The 17107-nt window shown below is 44.9% G+C and overlaps 2 protein-coding genes across 2 annotated transcripts; both read left to right on the top strand.

The window, feature by feature from the left end:
• The first annotated feature begins 1012 nt into the window (after window positions 1–1012).
• On the top strand, window positions 1013–11177 carry LOC118410159 (neuronal acetylcholine receptor subunit beta-2-like). Its single transcript, XM_035811691.1, has 6 exons — window positions 1013–1894; window positions 7235–7380; window positions 7790–7834; window positions 8227–8336; window positions 8589–9537; window positions 9930–11177. The coding sequence occupies exons 1-6, from the start codon at window positions 1843–1845 to the stop codon at window positions 10056–10058; spliced, it is 1431 nt and encodes a 476-aa protein (XP_035667584.1). The 5' UTR covers window positions 1013–1842; the 3' UTR covers window positions 10059–11177.
• An 826-nt stretch (window positions 11178–12003) lies between these two features.
• On the top strand, window positions 12004–16070 carry LOC118410471 (neuronal acetylcholine receptor subunit beta-4-like). The gene is made up of 5 exons (XM_035812209.1): window positions 12004–12150; window positions 12857–13002; window positions 13321–13475; window positions 14166–15048; window positions 15323–16070. The coding sequence occupies exons 1-5, from the start codon at window positions 12078–12080 to the stop codon at window positions 15443–15445; spliced, it is 1380 nt and encodes a 459-aa protein (XP_035668102.1). The 5' UTR covers window positions 12004–12077; the 3' UTR covers window positions 15446–16070.
• Window positions 16071–17107: the final 1037 nt, after the last annotated feature.

Here is a 17107-nt window from a genome sequence, read left to right on the forward strand (position 1 = left end):
AAAACCGGCATAGTAAATCTAGCCTAGAAAGTATAAACAACACAACACAGCAAATCTAATTCAGATAGTGAAACAGGCACAGCAATTCTAAAACAGGCAATGGATTCAACACTGTTAATTTAACCCAGGCCGTAAAACCGTCAAAGCAAATCTAACCCGCACGCTAATGCCGGCATAGAACATCTAAACGGGATAGTCAAATCGGTACAACAAAGACCCGACAGCAAATCTAACCCGGAGTTTAAAACCTGTACAGCACATTTATCCAAAATCTAAAATTTGGCCCAGGCAGCAAAAATGACAGAGCAAATCGAAACCAAACAATAAATCCAACGCAGAAAATTGGCATAGCAAATCTAAAATGGACAGTAAAATCGGCATAGCAAATCTAAAATGGACAGTAAAATCGGCATAGCAAATCTAAAATGTACAGTAAAATCGGCATAGCAAATCTAAAATGTACAGTAAAATCGGCATAGCAAATCTAAAATGGACAGTAAAACCGTCATAACAAATCTAACCCAGACAGCAAAATGGCAAAGGCACAACAGATTTTAACTGAGGTAATATATAAACACAGCGAATCCAACCTGGACAGTAGAACCAGTGCAGCAAATGTAACCCATATAGCAAATCGAACTGGATAGTAAAACTGTCACAGTGACACCAGCACGGAGCATATCATTACCTGGAGAGTGAGTTATCACTAATGCAGGTGAATGGATAATACTGTAATTCTAACAGGCCGGGACAAGTCAAGGCTGGAGACAAGATAAGGCAAAGCTCAAGTAATGCCTGTTTGTGCCGACTGTTGAGTATCATCCAGGTTTTAATCATCTCTTGTGGTTTTATGGTCATACAGAAACAGTTAATGATTGTGGTGAATGGGAAGGGGCTTGATTTAATGGCTAGACTAAACAATGTGGGGCACACAGAATGGAGCCGATGCCGTTCCATTAGCTAAGTGCCATTTGTTTCGCGACTGATCGTCCCTGGCCCTGTGCTACTGACGAGGAGGGTACCTGCGGTCGCCACGCCAGGCGCTCAAATGCGCTCGCGACAGATGGCAAAAATTAGGTTGGCTTTTATGCCACAAAATGACGATCTGATCAGGTTATATGCCGAGTCACGTCACCGAGCTGTCAGGTTCTGTTTGCGGTGAGGGGGCTGAAAACGATCCCGTCTGACCGCATTAAGAAGTACTTCAGACTAAATTGAAAGGGCTTCCGTAAATGGACGCCGCACATCTGAACCGAGATGTAATCGATCCCCGGTGATTCGGGAAGGAAAACCGAGCGTCATAATCATCAACATGATGAGGTCAGACGTCCATATTCCTCATTCACGGTGACTCTGGGAAAAACGGCAGTTTTCTGCTTCACGGGGCCATAAAATTAGTTTTCCCAACATTCCTGCCCCCGGTCGGCATGACATTAGGTGTCGCTGATACCAGGTGATCTATATTCCCACGTGCACGCCACACTGTCCGGAGTCAAACTTCACCCAGCGAGAGGGACGCGGCAGGTTTGGGGATGGCACGCCGATGCGGCAGATTTAGTCAGTCCTGAAAGCGAATTTCCTGCCACAGGAAATCCATATCCGTCCTCCCCAGCGTGACGGGTGGGGCATCGACCGCCAGTCTCTCAAGGGCACCCCGGCAAGCCGCGTGACGCAGCCCGGGAGTCCCGCCTGTCTCGGCCCGCGGGAGTCTCAGCTGTGGGTGGCGGAGGAGGGGAGTGACAAGACTGTAGAACACGCGCAGGTGCACAGGTGAACACACAGGGAGCAGCACAACCCCTGTGGGACCCGTACCTGGAGGACACCTGTACAGCACCTCCCACCATGGCGCAGTGGCTAGTTCACTGCCTGCTTCTAGCTGTGCTGACAGGGAAAGGTAAGGAACGGTTCTTGTGTAAATAACGATGTGTTTACTTGTAAATGCACTGAAAGAACGGGGGGTAACCCTCCAGTACAGGAGTACCTGTAGAAGGCTGAGCGTGTGGTTGTCCCACGGCGGTCATTCTCTCCTTACCTGCCCGGTATTAATTAGCCCAATTTGTGTGGGCCTTCATCAGTGAGCCTAATGTAATTACCAGGAGTAAAAGTGCAGTGGATATGGTCTCTGGAGCCGCCTGGCAGTGATCATACATCCATCATCGTGCCGGCTGGAGAGCAGCCCTGTGATGACAACAAATGAATGGAGTTTACTTTGTTTTATGGGATGTTCGGTCCATATAGGGTTATGGCACGAGATGTAAAAGATCATACTAGGTATATGAGAGCTTATTTACAGGCGCGTAGTTCTAAGCTTAAGTCCAGTTGCTAACTCAGAGAAAATGTCAAGCCGACATGTCGTAAACAAATCAGTCAGACTGGCCTGTACAAGTGTATGTCCACTAGTCGTAAATGAATTAGTCAGTATGGACTGTACATACGTGCGAGCTTTTCTTCTTGTGCTGCCTGTCTGATAGTGTTTCATATAGTCCTGATCTACCTGAGTCACTATATTTCTGGCACTCTATGATGTAGACCTGTTCTGGCACTGTCTGCCTAGGAGTGTTTGATGTAGATCTGTTCTGGTACTATCTGTCTTTGATGTAGAGCAATCCTGGTACTGCCTTTCTGGGTGGATTCGATGTAGACCTGTTCTGGTACTGCCTGTCTGGGAGTGTTTGATGTAGATCTGTTCTCGTACTACATGGACAGTGTTTGGTGTAGAGATGTTTTGGCACTGTCTTTCTGAGAGAGTTTGATGTAGACCTGGTCTGGTTTAGCCTGGATTCCATACCCCAACCTCAAGATCGGGCTGGGGTTTGGTAACCAGGCTAGGTCTGGTTCTGCCTGTCTGGGAATGTTTAAAGTAGAATTGTTCTGGTACTGTGTATCTAAGAGTCTTTGATGTACACCTGTTGTGGGAGTGTTTGATGTAGACCTGTTCCTTTGCTGTCTATCTCAGGGTGTTTGATGTAGACCTGTTCCTGTATTGCCTGCCTTGGAGTGCTTGGTATAGACCTGCTCTGGCACTGTGTCTGTCTGGTAGTGTTTGATGTAGAGCAATCCTGGTACTCCCTGTCTGGGAGTGTCTGATGTAGACCTGTCGTGGGAGTATTTGATGTAGACCTGTTCTGGGTGTGTTTGATGTTGTGCTGTTATGGTACTACATGTTTCGTTTATACCTGTTCTGGTGCTGTGTGTGTTTGATCCAGACCTGTTCTGGTACTGCATGTGCGGGAGTGTTTGATGACGATAGAAGAGAGAAAACTTTTGTTCACATAGAGATGGTATTGTTCCATCTATAAGGTTTTTAAAATAGCACTGGATCTGAGATTTGGCGATTGTAGACACGGTGTGTGACGCGCCTACTCTGATGCTGTAGTGCCGCGAGGATCACTCAGCATTGCATCCGAGCGAAAACAAACCCGCACATGAACGATCAGGCCTGCCATGAAGGATAAGTTAGGCTGAAGTATTGACTGTGATGGACAGAGACGGATGGGGGGATTACGTTCTACCAGCCGTGACTTCCTTACAAGTGCATCTTGGCTCAGAGCTATCAGTTATCTTCCAGCTGGGCCCGTGTCAGGATGTGTCGACTCTACTTGCTTCTTCCTGTTCTTACATTTAATAAAAACATCTCTCTCCCTCGACGTACACATGATGAGAACAACAGACATGTCAGATTCCCTGTCCGTATTGGTAGACTCACTTCTAGGCGTCGGTCAACTCTGCTTTATCAATCAAAAGGCAGGAGGAATGCCCCAAGTTTGGGCCCCACCCACCATATCCGAGCGGGGTGGCAGGTTAAACCATACATGATGGATTAGTCACAACAAATATCCGTATTCTATTGCGCCGATGTCGTGGGATAAATGCTCCACTCCTACTGTAATGAGGGGGGATTGGGAAGATTTCTGCTTCGCCTGTGAAACGCGCGGCGCATGGCTAACGATGTGCAAATCCCGGCCCCCAGATCATGTTTGTAATCCGGCTAGTCCGGGAAACGAGACTGGCGTCACGGAACACTTTTTAGTGATGGAAATTTGTAGATGACATCTTAATGAAACACATTATGTTTATGGATTTATAAAAACGTTAATCATATAGTCAGACACTTCCCTATTCCTGCATGATCTCATCTCATGATGAAAAAGCCATTCGTGTATAAGTAAAGGCTCAAACAAACAAAAAGACAGACAGACAGACAGACAAACAAACAAAACAAGCGTTATGTCGCGGAAGGGTATTTAGACAAGAGGAATCGTGCTGATGAAGGTTTTATTTCGTTGGGTTCTGTCCTGATAGCAAATTGTCTGCAATCAGCCTATTACTTTACTCTGATCTCCACGTGTGGTGAGCATGGGCATTTCTCTTCCAGGATTTTGATTGATTCCCATTCTCGCTATGATTGACAACTGTTATAGATGTCCCCTGCCGGGCCAGAGTCTCTGTACGTACGTACTTGCAAAAGGCGGGTTCTTAAGCTCCGTAAGTGGCACTGATTTAGCACTGGTAACATTCTTGTAACACCAGTCCTCATGCCCATACGGGTAACATTTTAGTACCGTCAGACCTTACGGGTAACATTGTTGTACCGTAAGTTTTCATGTTCGAACGGGTAACATTGTTGTACCGTAAGTTTTCATGTTCGAACGGGTAACATTGTTGTACCGTAAGTTTTCATGTTCGAACGGGTAACATTGTTGTACCGCCAAATCCCATGTTCGAACGGGTAACATTGCTGCACCGTCAGCCCGTCCGGGTAACAAGTACTGGCAATTCTCCTGTCCGTACAGGTAAACATTGATGCACCGCCAGCCCTTATGTCAATGTGGATAACATTATTCTGTCAGTCCTCACAACCAAACTGTCTCAATGCCATGACCATAAGCGTTTCTAATCTCAAAACTCGCAGCCTGATTGACGTTCAACCCACCGAGACCTTATATTTGACGTCAGAACTTTTTAAGCTTCATCATTTTCTTGTCAAAATGACAGAGATGTTGAAGCACAACATCCTTTATTCCATCCGTGATGTTTGAACTGAGTTCCAACATTAGCCCCAATGTGAGCACAATGGGGACCCCCCAACACCATCACCCCCCCCCCCCCCCACACACACACAGAGAACGACATTCAGGGCGCGACAGCTGGGCCGAGCGTTACCAATCGGGGAATAATGACACAAGATACCCTCAGATATGGATTTTGTATTGCAGGAAAATTGAATTTGCGTGGTCCATTGGAGTTGATGAGCTGCCTAGGTGGCGGTCCCGGCGAAGTAGGGTGAACTGTAGGTAATTACCGAGCTACTTACGTGATGGATGAGTAGAGTAAGCACTAACTCCAAAGTTTAATGTGCGGGTAACAGTCAACGTCTCCGGGCGCCACGTGAAACCGGCGGTAAATTCCCGCAGATGTACGATACCAGCCATTCTACGAACAAAGCCGGGGTCCCGGGACTTTACCTACGGAAGGTAAATTTCCGCAACAGTGCCAGCCATAATACGGACAAAGCCGGGGTTACGAAAGAATCCAGGCCCTTCATTGTGGCGGCTTTACCATGCACCCCTACTGCCGTCAAATGGACATGTTTTTACAAATGTAGATGCAGAATCCGGTGAATGCGAATGCAAATCAGCTTGAATTGACAAAATGGCTACATTGACAGAACGTAAACATTTTGCGCGATGCCAGCGATGTGTATGGATCATATCTACGTTGAGATTGACTGCCTTATCGTGAAGCTAGATCTAGACAGTAGCAAAATTCTATATAACGTTAATCAGCCTAGATACGGTAAACATAAGATAAAAAATAATGTCAAATAAACAAAGATATGTATGGATCATGTTGAGATTGACTGTCTTATCGTGTAGCTAGATGTAGGCAGTAGCAAAATTTGATGTAAGCAGGATAGTATAGGTATACATAAAGATAAAACATAATGTTGAATAAACAAAGATGTACAAATTTTAACCCTTATCCATTCACCTCGCCAAACTGATGAATTTGTCATCTTGATGTCATGTAAAAATGCAATGTAAAAGAATATCAGAAAAAAAGAATTCAGTAGAAAAGGACAAAAATACGTTAAACACATTAATCTGCTTTGTGTTGATAACAGCATTTGTAAAGACTAAAGTCATCAGAGAAAAAAAGGGTTAGGGATACTGAAGATACTACAAAACATGTGCCCCAGGTGCACGGATATGGGGTAAGATAATGTGTGTGTCTCTGTTGAGGCCAAGAGCTGTTTTGAGGGTTTGTTGTTTGAGTCTCCTACTCTAAAACTTCCGTTGTTTTCGTATTTCAGCTCTATCTATCCTCGGTACTGCCTCCTGTAATGATATAGCCATGGCAGACTGAAATATCATTCGTGCGATACCGGTGGCTCCTCCAAAACCTTAAGTGCAGATCGAATAACGTTGGCCGTAAGTAAAGTTAGAGTCGTTAATGGAAACAAAGATAAGTGATTATTAGAAACCTTCCTTAGCCCCTTGTGGGACGTGGAACCAGACAGCAGAAACGATAAGGAAACTCGATTATAGATTCCTGCAAGGCGCGGGCTGGGGCTAACGTCTCGTCCTATCAGCTAATGGACGGTGAGTCATCAATGTGGGTCTGGGGGGACTCCTAATTACTTATGCGGTTATCAGGAAAATGTACTGCTGAAGGAGAGACATCTTCTGCAGCTTCAGGAAACTGCAAAAATAAAGCGGAGATACATGTATTTCCCCGCAGCAAACGTTACTAATCGGGGGGGGGGGGGGGGGCTGAAACCTTCACCTCCACTGCTGAAGAAGAGGCATCTTCCGTAGCTACAGGGAACTGCACTGATCAAGGGGAGACAACTTTCCACAGGGACCTGCACTGTTGATGGAATTTTTTCTACAGCTCATCTACAGTGAACTACAATACTGACGAAGAGGCATTTCTCTGTGGGCAAAAAAGCGCCAAGATTGTGCTCTGAGTCGTACAGCGGAAGTTCAGGCTATAGCTACGTCTGTCTTTGTTTGTAGGGTCCCGGTAGGTGTTCAGTCTCAGGGAGTCTTCTTCCTGGATGATGGTAAGGGGAGACAGAGAAATTTGATCTGAAGCGAACTTGATGACAGAGTCTCTGGCTTTAGCATATTTGGTAAATTTCAGCGAGTTGGAGGTTTTTTAGCTTGATGTGAGTGTGCATCGAAAACACTGTTTCCTTAAGAGATTTGTTGATATTTTACTGTTTTCCAAGGTGTGTTGAGTGCTGAGTCGGAAGAACGGCTGGTGACTCGTCTCTTCAACTCCTCCCGGTACAACCCGATGATCCGCCCGGCGCAGTTCCCCACCGAGATCGTCACGGTGAAATTCTACCTCATCATCTCCCAGCTCATCAGCGTGGTACGGATCGGTAACATGCATTTTGGTAGAAAAAGTAAAGTAGATGTGTTTTCATTATTCTGTTAGCTTCAGTGTTCTAATCGGTTTGGACGTGAAATGATTAGGACTGAGTAGCTGTCGTCGTTAGTGAGACGAGTACTTTGCCAGGTTTGGCTAGACAGGAAATAGCCATCTTTGACCCTTAAGTGTAAAGAAGTTTAGAAACGATTGGGAGACGCCAGTTGTTGCTTAAATAGTGTTGAATTCGCAAATCCCGCGTCATAAATGTCTGATTGTGAAGAGACACGTGACAGCCTTACGTGACATGCACCACATTTTGACGAATCTTGTCAAAATAAGCATCTTGTGGTGAACATAGCGTTTTCTCTTAACCAACGCTCCTGACCATGAATTGCGTTTTATTTTGCAGAATGAAAAAGAAGAAGTCATGAAAACTAACGTGTGGCTAGCCCAGGTAAGACATGTATGGTTTTGTAGACTAAACAGGAAGAAGGCATGAAAAGGATGAATTCCAGTGTACCATATCAGATGGCATATTATTCCGCTATTTTCTTCTGTTTTTCGTTTTTAACGGATTTGTTCATTGCAAGGCTATTTGACCGATGGATGTTGGAAATTATTTTGCAAGGAGATAGCTGTAAACACGTGTTTTTTTAAGACTTGAAGATTTTTGTGTCGCCACCGATATTCACTGAGTCGCCGGTATATGGACTGTGCGTACAGTTTGATGATAATTAAATCTGCCCCTAGCGTGCGGTACCTATTGTATGTTGACAGCAAGGTACGCGTGGTGAGGGATCTGGTATGGTGTAATAACATGGTCTGTTCTTACTCTCCCTGCTGCAGACGTGGACCGACTACAGACTGATGTGGAATAAGGAAGATTACGATCACGTCCAGGTCATCAGAGTTCCTTCAGAATCCGTCTGGAAGCCGGACATCGTGCTCTTTAACAAGTAAGTCACACTAAGTATGTTGGAATCTGGGAAATTGGTCAACAAAAACATTACAATTTGCTTTTATTTAGTTCAAAGTTGACACAACCTACCAGAGGCTGAAAATCAAGATATTGCTAACAGACTGCATGGTACCAACTGAATTAGCATATTTGACTGTTGCTCTTCTAGATCCAGGCCATTCAATATGGAACATGTTTAAACATGTTTCCGATGATTCTAATGAAAAGCGGTCCTTTCCGTTTCTTGCAGTAAGGACGGCCAGTATGACGTGGCGCTCTACACGAAGGTTCTCATCTATGACGATGGGAAGGTCGAGTGGCTCCCTCCCGCCATCTACCAGAGCTCCTGTGCGATAGACGTGAGGCATTTCCCTTTTGACAAGCAAAACTGCACTATGAAGTTTGGCTCGTGGACGTATAACGGCGATGAGGTGGACATCGTGTTGGACTCCGAAGAAGCTGTCAGTGACGATTTTAAACTTAACGGAGAATGGGACATCATCAAGTCGCCCAGCAGGAGGACATTAGAGGGGGACGAAGTTTACGTTCACTATGATTTTGTCATCAAGCGAAAGCCTCTGTTTTATATCATCAACTTGATAATTCCATGCATCCTCATCTCATCCCTGTCGGTGCTGGTGTTTTACCTGCCGTCCGACTGTGGGGAGAAGATCACACTCAGCATCTCCGTGCTGCTGGCCCTGACTGTGTTCCTGCTGCTGATCGCCGATATCATCCCCTCCACGTCCCTGGACATCCCGCTGATTGGTCGGTACCTGATGTTCACCATGATCTTCGTCACGTTCACCACGGTGACGACCGTGTACATCCTAAACGTGCACCACCGCACGGCCAGCACGCACGACATGCCCACCTGGATCAGGATCGTCTTTATCAACGTCCTGCCCAGAATCCTGTGCATCAAGAGGCCTGCAGACGAGGAGGTGGTGGACGTGAAGGAGACCGTAATCAGGACATCGCTGTACCACAAGCCGAGAGAAGACGCGATGGAGATGAGAAAGCGGAACGGGATGATGACTGAAGGAGGGCGGGGCTTCGGGACCGTGCCGAGGAGCAGCTCGCCCGGCCCTGGGTTGCAGCAGACAGAAAGGCGCCACCTGGCGCCCGAGCTGGAGGATGCAGTCAAACATGTCAAGTACATAGCAGGCTTTTTCAAAAGTCAAGACGATGATTCAGAGGTTGGTACAGAGGCTTGGTTATTGCAGTTATCAGCAAGTGTAACAATCTATTTCTAGTTAGAAACGCGGGAGAAGGCCACCATAACGTTTGGTTTGCATGGTTCAATGCACTATATCATAGAGTGATTTAACACAGAGAAAATAAAACAAATAAAGGAAATAATTACACACAGCAGTTTGAAGAGAAAGTCGGAAAAAGACAATGATCGATCGCGCTCGGACAAATGAAGACGCGGGTCTTTTGCAATTCCTTGTCATTAGTCGACGGTTATATATATTTATAAGACTGCTGATCACTTAAGTAGAATAATGTTTCACTGGCGGATTCTTTGATACACACAAATACGTTGAATACGTTTCCAAACCGCCTATATTGTTTTATTCCCGCACAGGTCAGCGACGAATGGCGTTTCGTCGCCATGGTGATCGACCGGATCTGCCTGTGGCTGTTTCTGCTCGTCTGCGTGGTGGGAACTCTGGGATTGTTCAAGGAGCCGCTCTTTGACGGGGATGACGTGTAATTGCACGAGGGATTCTGGGATTGTTACGGGATGGCGGCTGACGGTGGCATGAGGAACTCTAGGATTGTAGTCATACTTCCCTGATACTGAACGTGGCGGGTAGTATGATTCTTGACAAGTGTCTAGCCGCCATCTCTACGGTACCTGCGGACAGCGAGAACGTTCGTTCATGACTCCCCTTTCCTAGCCAAAAAGAGACATCGGACACAGAGAGGATTAGAGACTGCTCATGTACCCCGGATGTACCAGTACAACTACGAATGACTAACGAGGCAAGGAGTCTGCTGATGTATGATCTGTAGACTCTCTGATTCGTTACTGCCTTGGACGTGCGCAAAGACGACTGTTTCATGGTCGTCATACATTATCATATATTCATACGGAAATTGTCTTATGACTATATTCATAACCACCATAACAGAAGTCTTGCGATTATAGCTACAGTGTCCATCTTATTTGTTACTGTTGTTAGTGTTGTAAGACATACTGGTTTATTGTTTACTGCATGGAGCTGTCGCTTTGCTTATAATCAATTGTCTCGATGTTGGATTATCAGATGGTGGTTGCAGATATGCAGTACTGGTAGTGATCGCAAGAAGCAGTGCAGTGTTAAGTTAAGGGTCATATAATGTATATACATAATGGATGCTTTGAGGACATCCTCTATAGATGCTCGATCTTACCACGGCAGATACAGATAGACAGTAAGCGCATATCGAGTCTGGTAGTCTGTGATCACTGGGTGAGAAATATGTGCCGTAGTGAGGCCAAGTAACACCGAGAATTTGCCACACTACTAGTTTGTGGGAAACTGTCGTAGCAACTGTACATAAACATGTAGCGTGTCTAGTGTACATACTAGTGTAGATAGTAATAGAAGGGCTATATAAAGGCCACGAGGATGAGATCTCACACGGTTATACAGGAAAACAAGACGGAATGATGTTGTTGTTGAATAACATTTCAGTGGGTTCATGAACATTGGCAGGTGTTTTTATTTGCCATTCGAATGTGATTAAGATGATGTGCGTTGGTTCCTCAATTTGTATACGTAAATGGGATTCATTGCTCTCGATAAAACCATTGAAGAATGCCCAATAGAAGCCTGTTCTATGCAAACAATGCACAGGGTACTTACTGCACCGATGCCATCTTTTTAACATTAACTAAAAATGACATAGCCTGGCCTAGCTAAAACCTGTGCTGTGGTGGGAAACAGACCTGTGGGGATTGTAGCTGGTGATCTTTCATTTACCAGGTCAATAGTATTCAATCAATCAGGTTTGCATCTGTCCAATTGTTGGCAAAAAATGAAAACGTTGAATCAATGTGTGAATTTATACTCAATTTCGGGGCGTAGTTACAAAATTAAAACTCTGTTAGCACAAATCTGAAAATAAAGTACATATATGGGACTATATGATGAAAATCAGAATAATCTAAGCATTTCTGACACTAAGATTAGATCTTATCCAAGTTAATATGAAGTAAACTTGAATCGGCCAAGTGAACTCGCGATGTGTACACGGCGTAGCTTTCTATTTGAGAAGTGAGACCCTTTCCTGAGCAAGAAGTTCGAGTGATATAGCTAGTTAGTAATGTATAATTAAAACCCTGAACAGATGTGATATGATGTAAGTCTGACAATCAGTATGAAAGTGAATTTTTGTTCCCGATAAGTCTGACAGAAATTAAAGGATTTCAAGACTACAATAAGACATTGAAACGAGTGGGTCTAAAGAACATTGCAATTATAGAGTGTACGATGGGCCTTTTCAAAATTTAATCTAATTGAAAGCAAAGTGGCCATTGATGTGACTTAAAGGGGCATTCGAGAGTAAATACAGTGACAAAGTTGCAACACAGATGGTACGATGGACGAGCTATGACATGATAGTCTTCTCATCGCTCCACTGACGCTCGGGACCTGTGTAATCTGATCTGTCAGGGTCAAGTTGGTGGAATTTACAGCTCTATTTAGTACGACGGACTCCGCCACTCCACCAGACATCAGCCTGTATGTTCAACAACATGCGTCATATGCATATCGCACAAGGGATTCTTTTATGTCTGCCTTTGCTTGTCCAGTTAGGTGAGTAAATGTTACATAAGATGTACAAGTGGCTGGCACATCAGTGGCTCTATATGAAAGTGTAAGACTAAGAGAAGTACTAGTATACTATAGGTGTCCTATTTATGAAGAATAGTACTACATTAATTATTAGAGCCAGTATTTCAGTCTGCTTCGCCCTTGTGCTTCTGATTATGGAACCTTCACGGTTACCGCTTATTCAGTTGCAGCCCCGGTTGCAACAGTTTCTGGGTGGTAGGTCCATAACCTGGTGCATTTTTCTGTTCTATTTGTAGAAGGTAAAACTATCGGAATGAGCCATCAGTGCGTACGGATGATCCGGGGCCGTCTACGCATGACATGCTGTATGATATAACTTGCAGTACTGCTCATAAATAGCCAACTGAGATCAGTGAAACCCAATTATCGTATCTGTGTAGAACTCTCGATGTGTTAGAGTTTTGTAGTGACGCCCTGAAATAAGGCAAGTCTGTTTGTATAACATTTCATTCCTGGATAACATGAAAGCAACTATATCTATTAGTTATCTTATGTTTGAGAACCATATTATCTCTAATGTGAATCAACTTACGTAGACTTCCATGCTCAAATTATTCCAAAGCAACAAAATCCGGCTGACTAATGCCTCTAAAAGCGATAAAACCGAGTGATACCATAGAGACAACCAAATACCTATGTTGTGCCTGTTTCCCTGACGTCATGACAGGCGCCCATGGAGCAGAATCGGAGGAGAGGCTAGTGCGCATGCTTTTCGATGAGCGGGGCTACAACCCGATGACCCGACCGTCCAGGTGGCTGGGTGACGTCACTAGAGTGAACTTCTCCTTGACAATATCCCAGCTGATCAGTCTGGTAAATCTAACTTACTGAGCACGCGTAACCGCAATCTGATTTATACTGAATGTACTAAAGGTAGACAAGTTTAGTACAGATATGCCATGCGGTAAACAGAAATGCATCCATACCTGTGATACAAGGCCTTAAGGGTGAACTGAAAAAATACATTTTGCCCACTTAAAAGAAAATCGGCACTGGCATACGTAAATTTACTGTAGTTCAATTACACTTGTTTACATATTCATGAATGCGACAGAAAAGGCTTCAGTAGAAACGTTCGTCTCTGAAAGGCTTTGAAAGTTACAGGTCACATTTATAACTTTTGCATGGTAGACTGAGAAGGAAGAGGCGATGAAGACGAACGTGTGGTTGGGACAGTCGTGGTTCGACCATCGGCTCGCGTGGGACAGCAAACTCTTCGGTGGGCAGAGCATCATCCGTGCTCCGGCTGAAGCTGTCTGGAAACCTGATATAGTCTTGTTCAACAAGTACGTCTGATTATGCTTTCTTATTTTATTGATCTTCGTGCACGTGTGTATGTTATTCTTTGTTTACAGTTAAGATGGTCGGGACAATTTTTGATACAGTAAAGATACCCAGTACGACATTGCCTTGTTATTTTATGGCTGCAATAAAGATGTCCAGTACAAGATCACCTTGTTATTGTCTGGCTGCAGTAAAGATTCCCAGTACAAGATGGCCTTGTTATTTTCTGGTTGCAGTAAAGATGGCCAGTTCGAAGTCAGGTTTCTGTAAAGATGGGCAATTTATGTCCAGTACAATAATACGACCGGTGCAATGGCCTAGTGGGTAGAGTGTTCGCCTTGCATTCGGTAGGTCGTGAGTTCAAACCCCGGCCGAGTCATACCAAAGACTTTAAAAATGGTACATGCTTCTTTCTCTGCTTAGCACTCAGCATTCGGGAAAGAGTATGGAAGTTGAACACACACCACTACCAGTGGACTAGCCCCCTGCTGTAGTGGTTGCGTTGTGTGGCCCAAGGGCTACTGAAACGGAGATGGGCGCCGCCCTATGCGCCATCAGGCGCGGGACGGAACTTTGACTTTTTGACAATAATACTGCCTTGTTATTCCTTGCTGCAACACTATTGATTCATCATTTTCTGGTTGCAGTAATTGAGTAAAGCATAATGTTGCCCTGTTCTTTTCTGGTTGCAGTAAAGATGGCCAGTACGATGTCGCCCTGTTCACTAAAGTCCTGATCAGCTCCAACGGGCAGGTGGACTGGCTCCCTCCCGCCATCTTCAAAAGTGGTTGCGCGATAGACGTGATCCAGTTCCCGTTCGACCGACAGAACTGCTCCATGAATTTCGGCTCGTGGACGTACGACTCCCAGGAAGTGGACGTGAGGCTGGTGGTTGACAGGGCAACCATGGACGACTTCAAGCCTAGCGGAGAGTGGGACATCCTGGACTCCCCCGGGAGGCGCGTCGTGACGGGAAACCAGGTACGCGTGATCTTCGACTTCATCATCCAGCGGAAACCGCTGTTTTACATCATCAACTTGATCATCCCCTGCATCCTGACGTCCTCCCTGTCTATCCTGGTCTTCTACCTGCCGTCCGACTGTGGGGAGAAGATCGGCCTGAACATGGCCGTACTGCTGGCCATGACTGTGTTCCTGCTGCTGATTGCCGACATTATCCCATCCACCTCACTGGCAGTGCCACTCATCGGCAAATATCTCATTTTCACCATGATCTTTGTGACCATGACTACAGTGGCAACCACCATGGTGTTAAACGTGCACCATCGCACGGCCAGTACGCACGAGATGCCAGGGTGGATCCGGTTCGTCTTCATTGACGTTCTTCCTGGGATACTCAGAATGGAGAAGGAAGAGGAAGAAGCTACGCCGTCGGAGAAGCTTCAGAATGGGGCCCCTTATTTCTCCTCGGACCAAGTTATCGACTCGGCTGGGTCTGATGCCCCGAGGGAAGACCGCGGGTCATCCCGTAGACTGGGACCGGAGATCGGCAAGGCTGTGAAGAATCTGAAAACTATCGCAGACTTCTTCAAGTCTACGGATGAAGATTCGGAGGTTTGACTTTTTTTTTACAATGAATCATGTTGCATGTTTTCATGTCGTTTCGAAGAATTTCCGTAGATAATGTTTGGCCACTCAAATATTTATGTGGTTTGTTCTAGCTTACACACAACCGATTGACACAACAAAAACAACGAAATACGTAATGATGAGGAACAGAAAGAAGCATTGGACACGCAGTAACCCTGAAATATCTTAGCATTAACTGTTTAAAATTTTCTATCTAGAGCCTCGACACGATTATTTCTTATGTTTGTATTCCTTTCAGGTGAACGATGAGTGGCAGTTCGTCGCCCAAGTGATCGACAAACTTTGTCTGTATTTGTTTCTTGCCGTCTGTGTGCTGGTGACTGTGGGACTGTTCTTCCAGCCCATGTTCCTGTCAGGATAAAATTAATGTAAACTTTAATGCTCAAAAAGCTTACTTACTACAGAGCACGGCGTAAAGCTGCCTGATCTCGGATAGTTTCGTGCTGAACTGATCAGTGATTTTAAGAATAGAATCTAAGCAACTATCAACACAATAACAGCACACAATATTACTGGGATTCCCAAGTAACGTTGGCCCTTTTCTGTGTAGTTCATCTGATGCTGTCCTAATTAATCGAAGAAACAGCACCCCTTTATTCGTACGATGGACCGGGTGCATTTAAGGCAAAATTGTGAATTGACAGATACACAGAGTTTTATCGATTCCTGTCAGGATGTAGCGGTATTTCTACGTCTTAGCTCATTTCTTGTACGGTGTATGGTTATGAGAACTGGAAGTTTGAAATTACTCATTTGTACTAGTGTATTAATGAATGAATGATAACCTTTATAGTACAGCCATGCCCCATCGGGCTAAGTGTAGGAATACGAACATGAAAATCGTACTTAATTACGTATAGAAATAGGTTCGACATTTGAATGTTAGAAATATAGTTTCAGATGGGTTTGTATGATTATTATGATTGAAAGGCATGATAAAAACGAATATATTTTGGTTCATGATAAATAAAGAAATCAGTCTCAACCGATCAAGTTCAATAACGAAAGCAAGCAGAGGAAGAACTGCTAGAAAAACAAAAGTGATACAAGATTATACCGCCTGAACATATAACATATCTATATAAATCCAATATGTTTTTGTTTACATCCTGACGCTCAGAGTGACGGGTCCGTCCAGTGGCGATGCCGGTATGTAGAAGTGGACCATCTCTGGTTACTGTCAGGGTAATGAATACTGTTAGGTTAACAAGGTCGGCCACTGTCACCAATCCCCTCCAGAGTTAGTATCATCCTCGTCACTGAGCCACTGTCACCAATCGCGTCAGTGTTAGTACTGGGCTCGTATCCAGCAGTCCCGACCACTGTCACCAATCGCGTCATGCCTAGGTTACACATAGCCGACTTTGGCTCCCGAACACTAGCCGACTCTTAGCCGACCCAAGTCGGCAGTAGTTCGGGAGTAGTCTGACCAGTTTAGGCCACGCCTATTTTTTTAGCGCCGAACAGGTCCCGAACATCTCCCGACCGGTAAATGACTTACTCCCGACTGTGTCCCAAATGCTGACTAACCTATCACCAACCATCCCGACCTCTAACTGCAGACTGCCGAATCACTCCTGGCTGATCCCCAACCGATTGCCGACCCTCTCTCGACTTTAAATAGACATAATCAGCGATTTTCAAAAGAGTGCTCATTTTCGTTTTTAATCAAGATTATTCTTTCTTCTATTTTGTAAACATCACCAAGAGATCAAATTTGGATCACATATAGCTCCAGTGAGGCATTTATGGTTCTTTTTTGTTTTGGGCTGGATGGCGGTCGTGTGAAGTTCGGGGGTGATTCGTCTACGTCCTGGCAATAGTCTTTTTTGCTTGGAAATGAGTTAGCAGAGATTTGTCTACGGTCTTGGTGCGAATCATTGGTAAGTTGGAAACAAGCTGGGAGTAAATCAGCAATGTTTATGGCGTGGTTAAGATTTAATTTGACTGCTGACTTACTCCCGAACACCAACCGAACACTAGCCGACCGTGCCGAACACCAGCCGATCACCAACCGACCCAT

The sequence above is a fragment of the Branchiostoma floridae genome, chromosome 2, assembly GCF_000003815.2.
Source record: "Branchiostoma floridae strain S238N-H82 chromosome 2, Bfl_VNyyK, whole genome shotgun sequence".
Taxonomy (NCBI): domain Eukaryota; kingdom Metazoa; phylum Chordata; class Leptocardii; order Amphioxiformes; family Branchiostomatidae; genus Branchiostoma; species Branchiostoma floridae.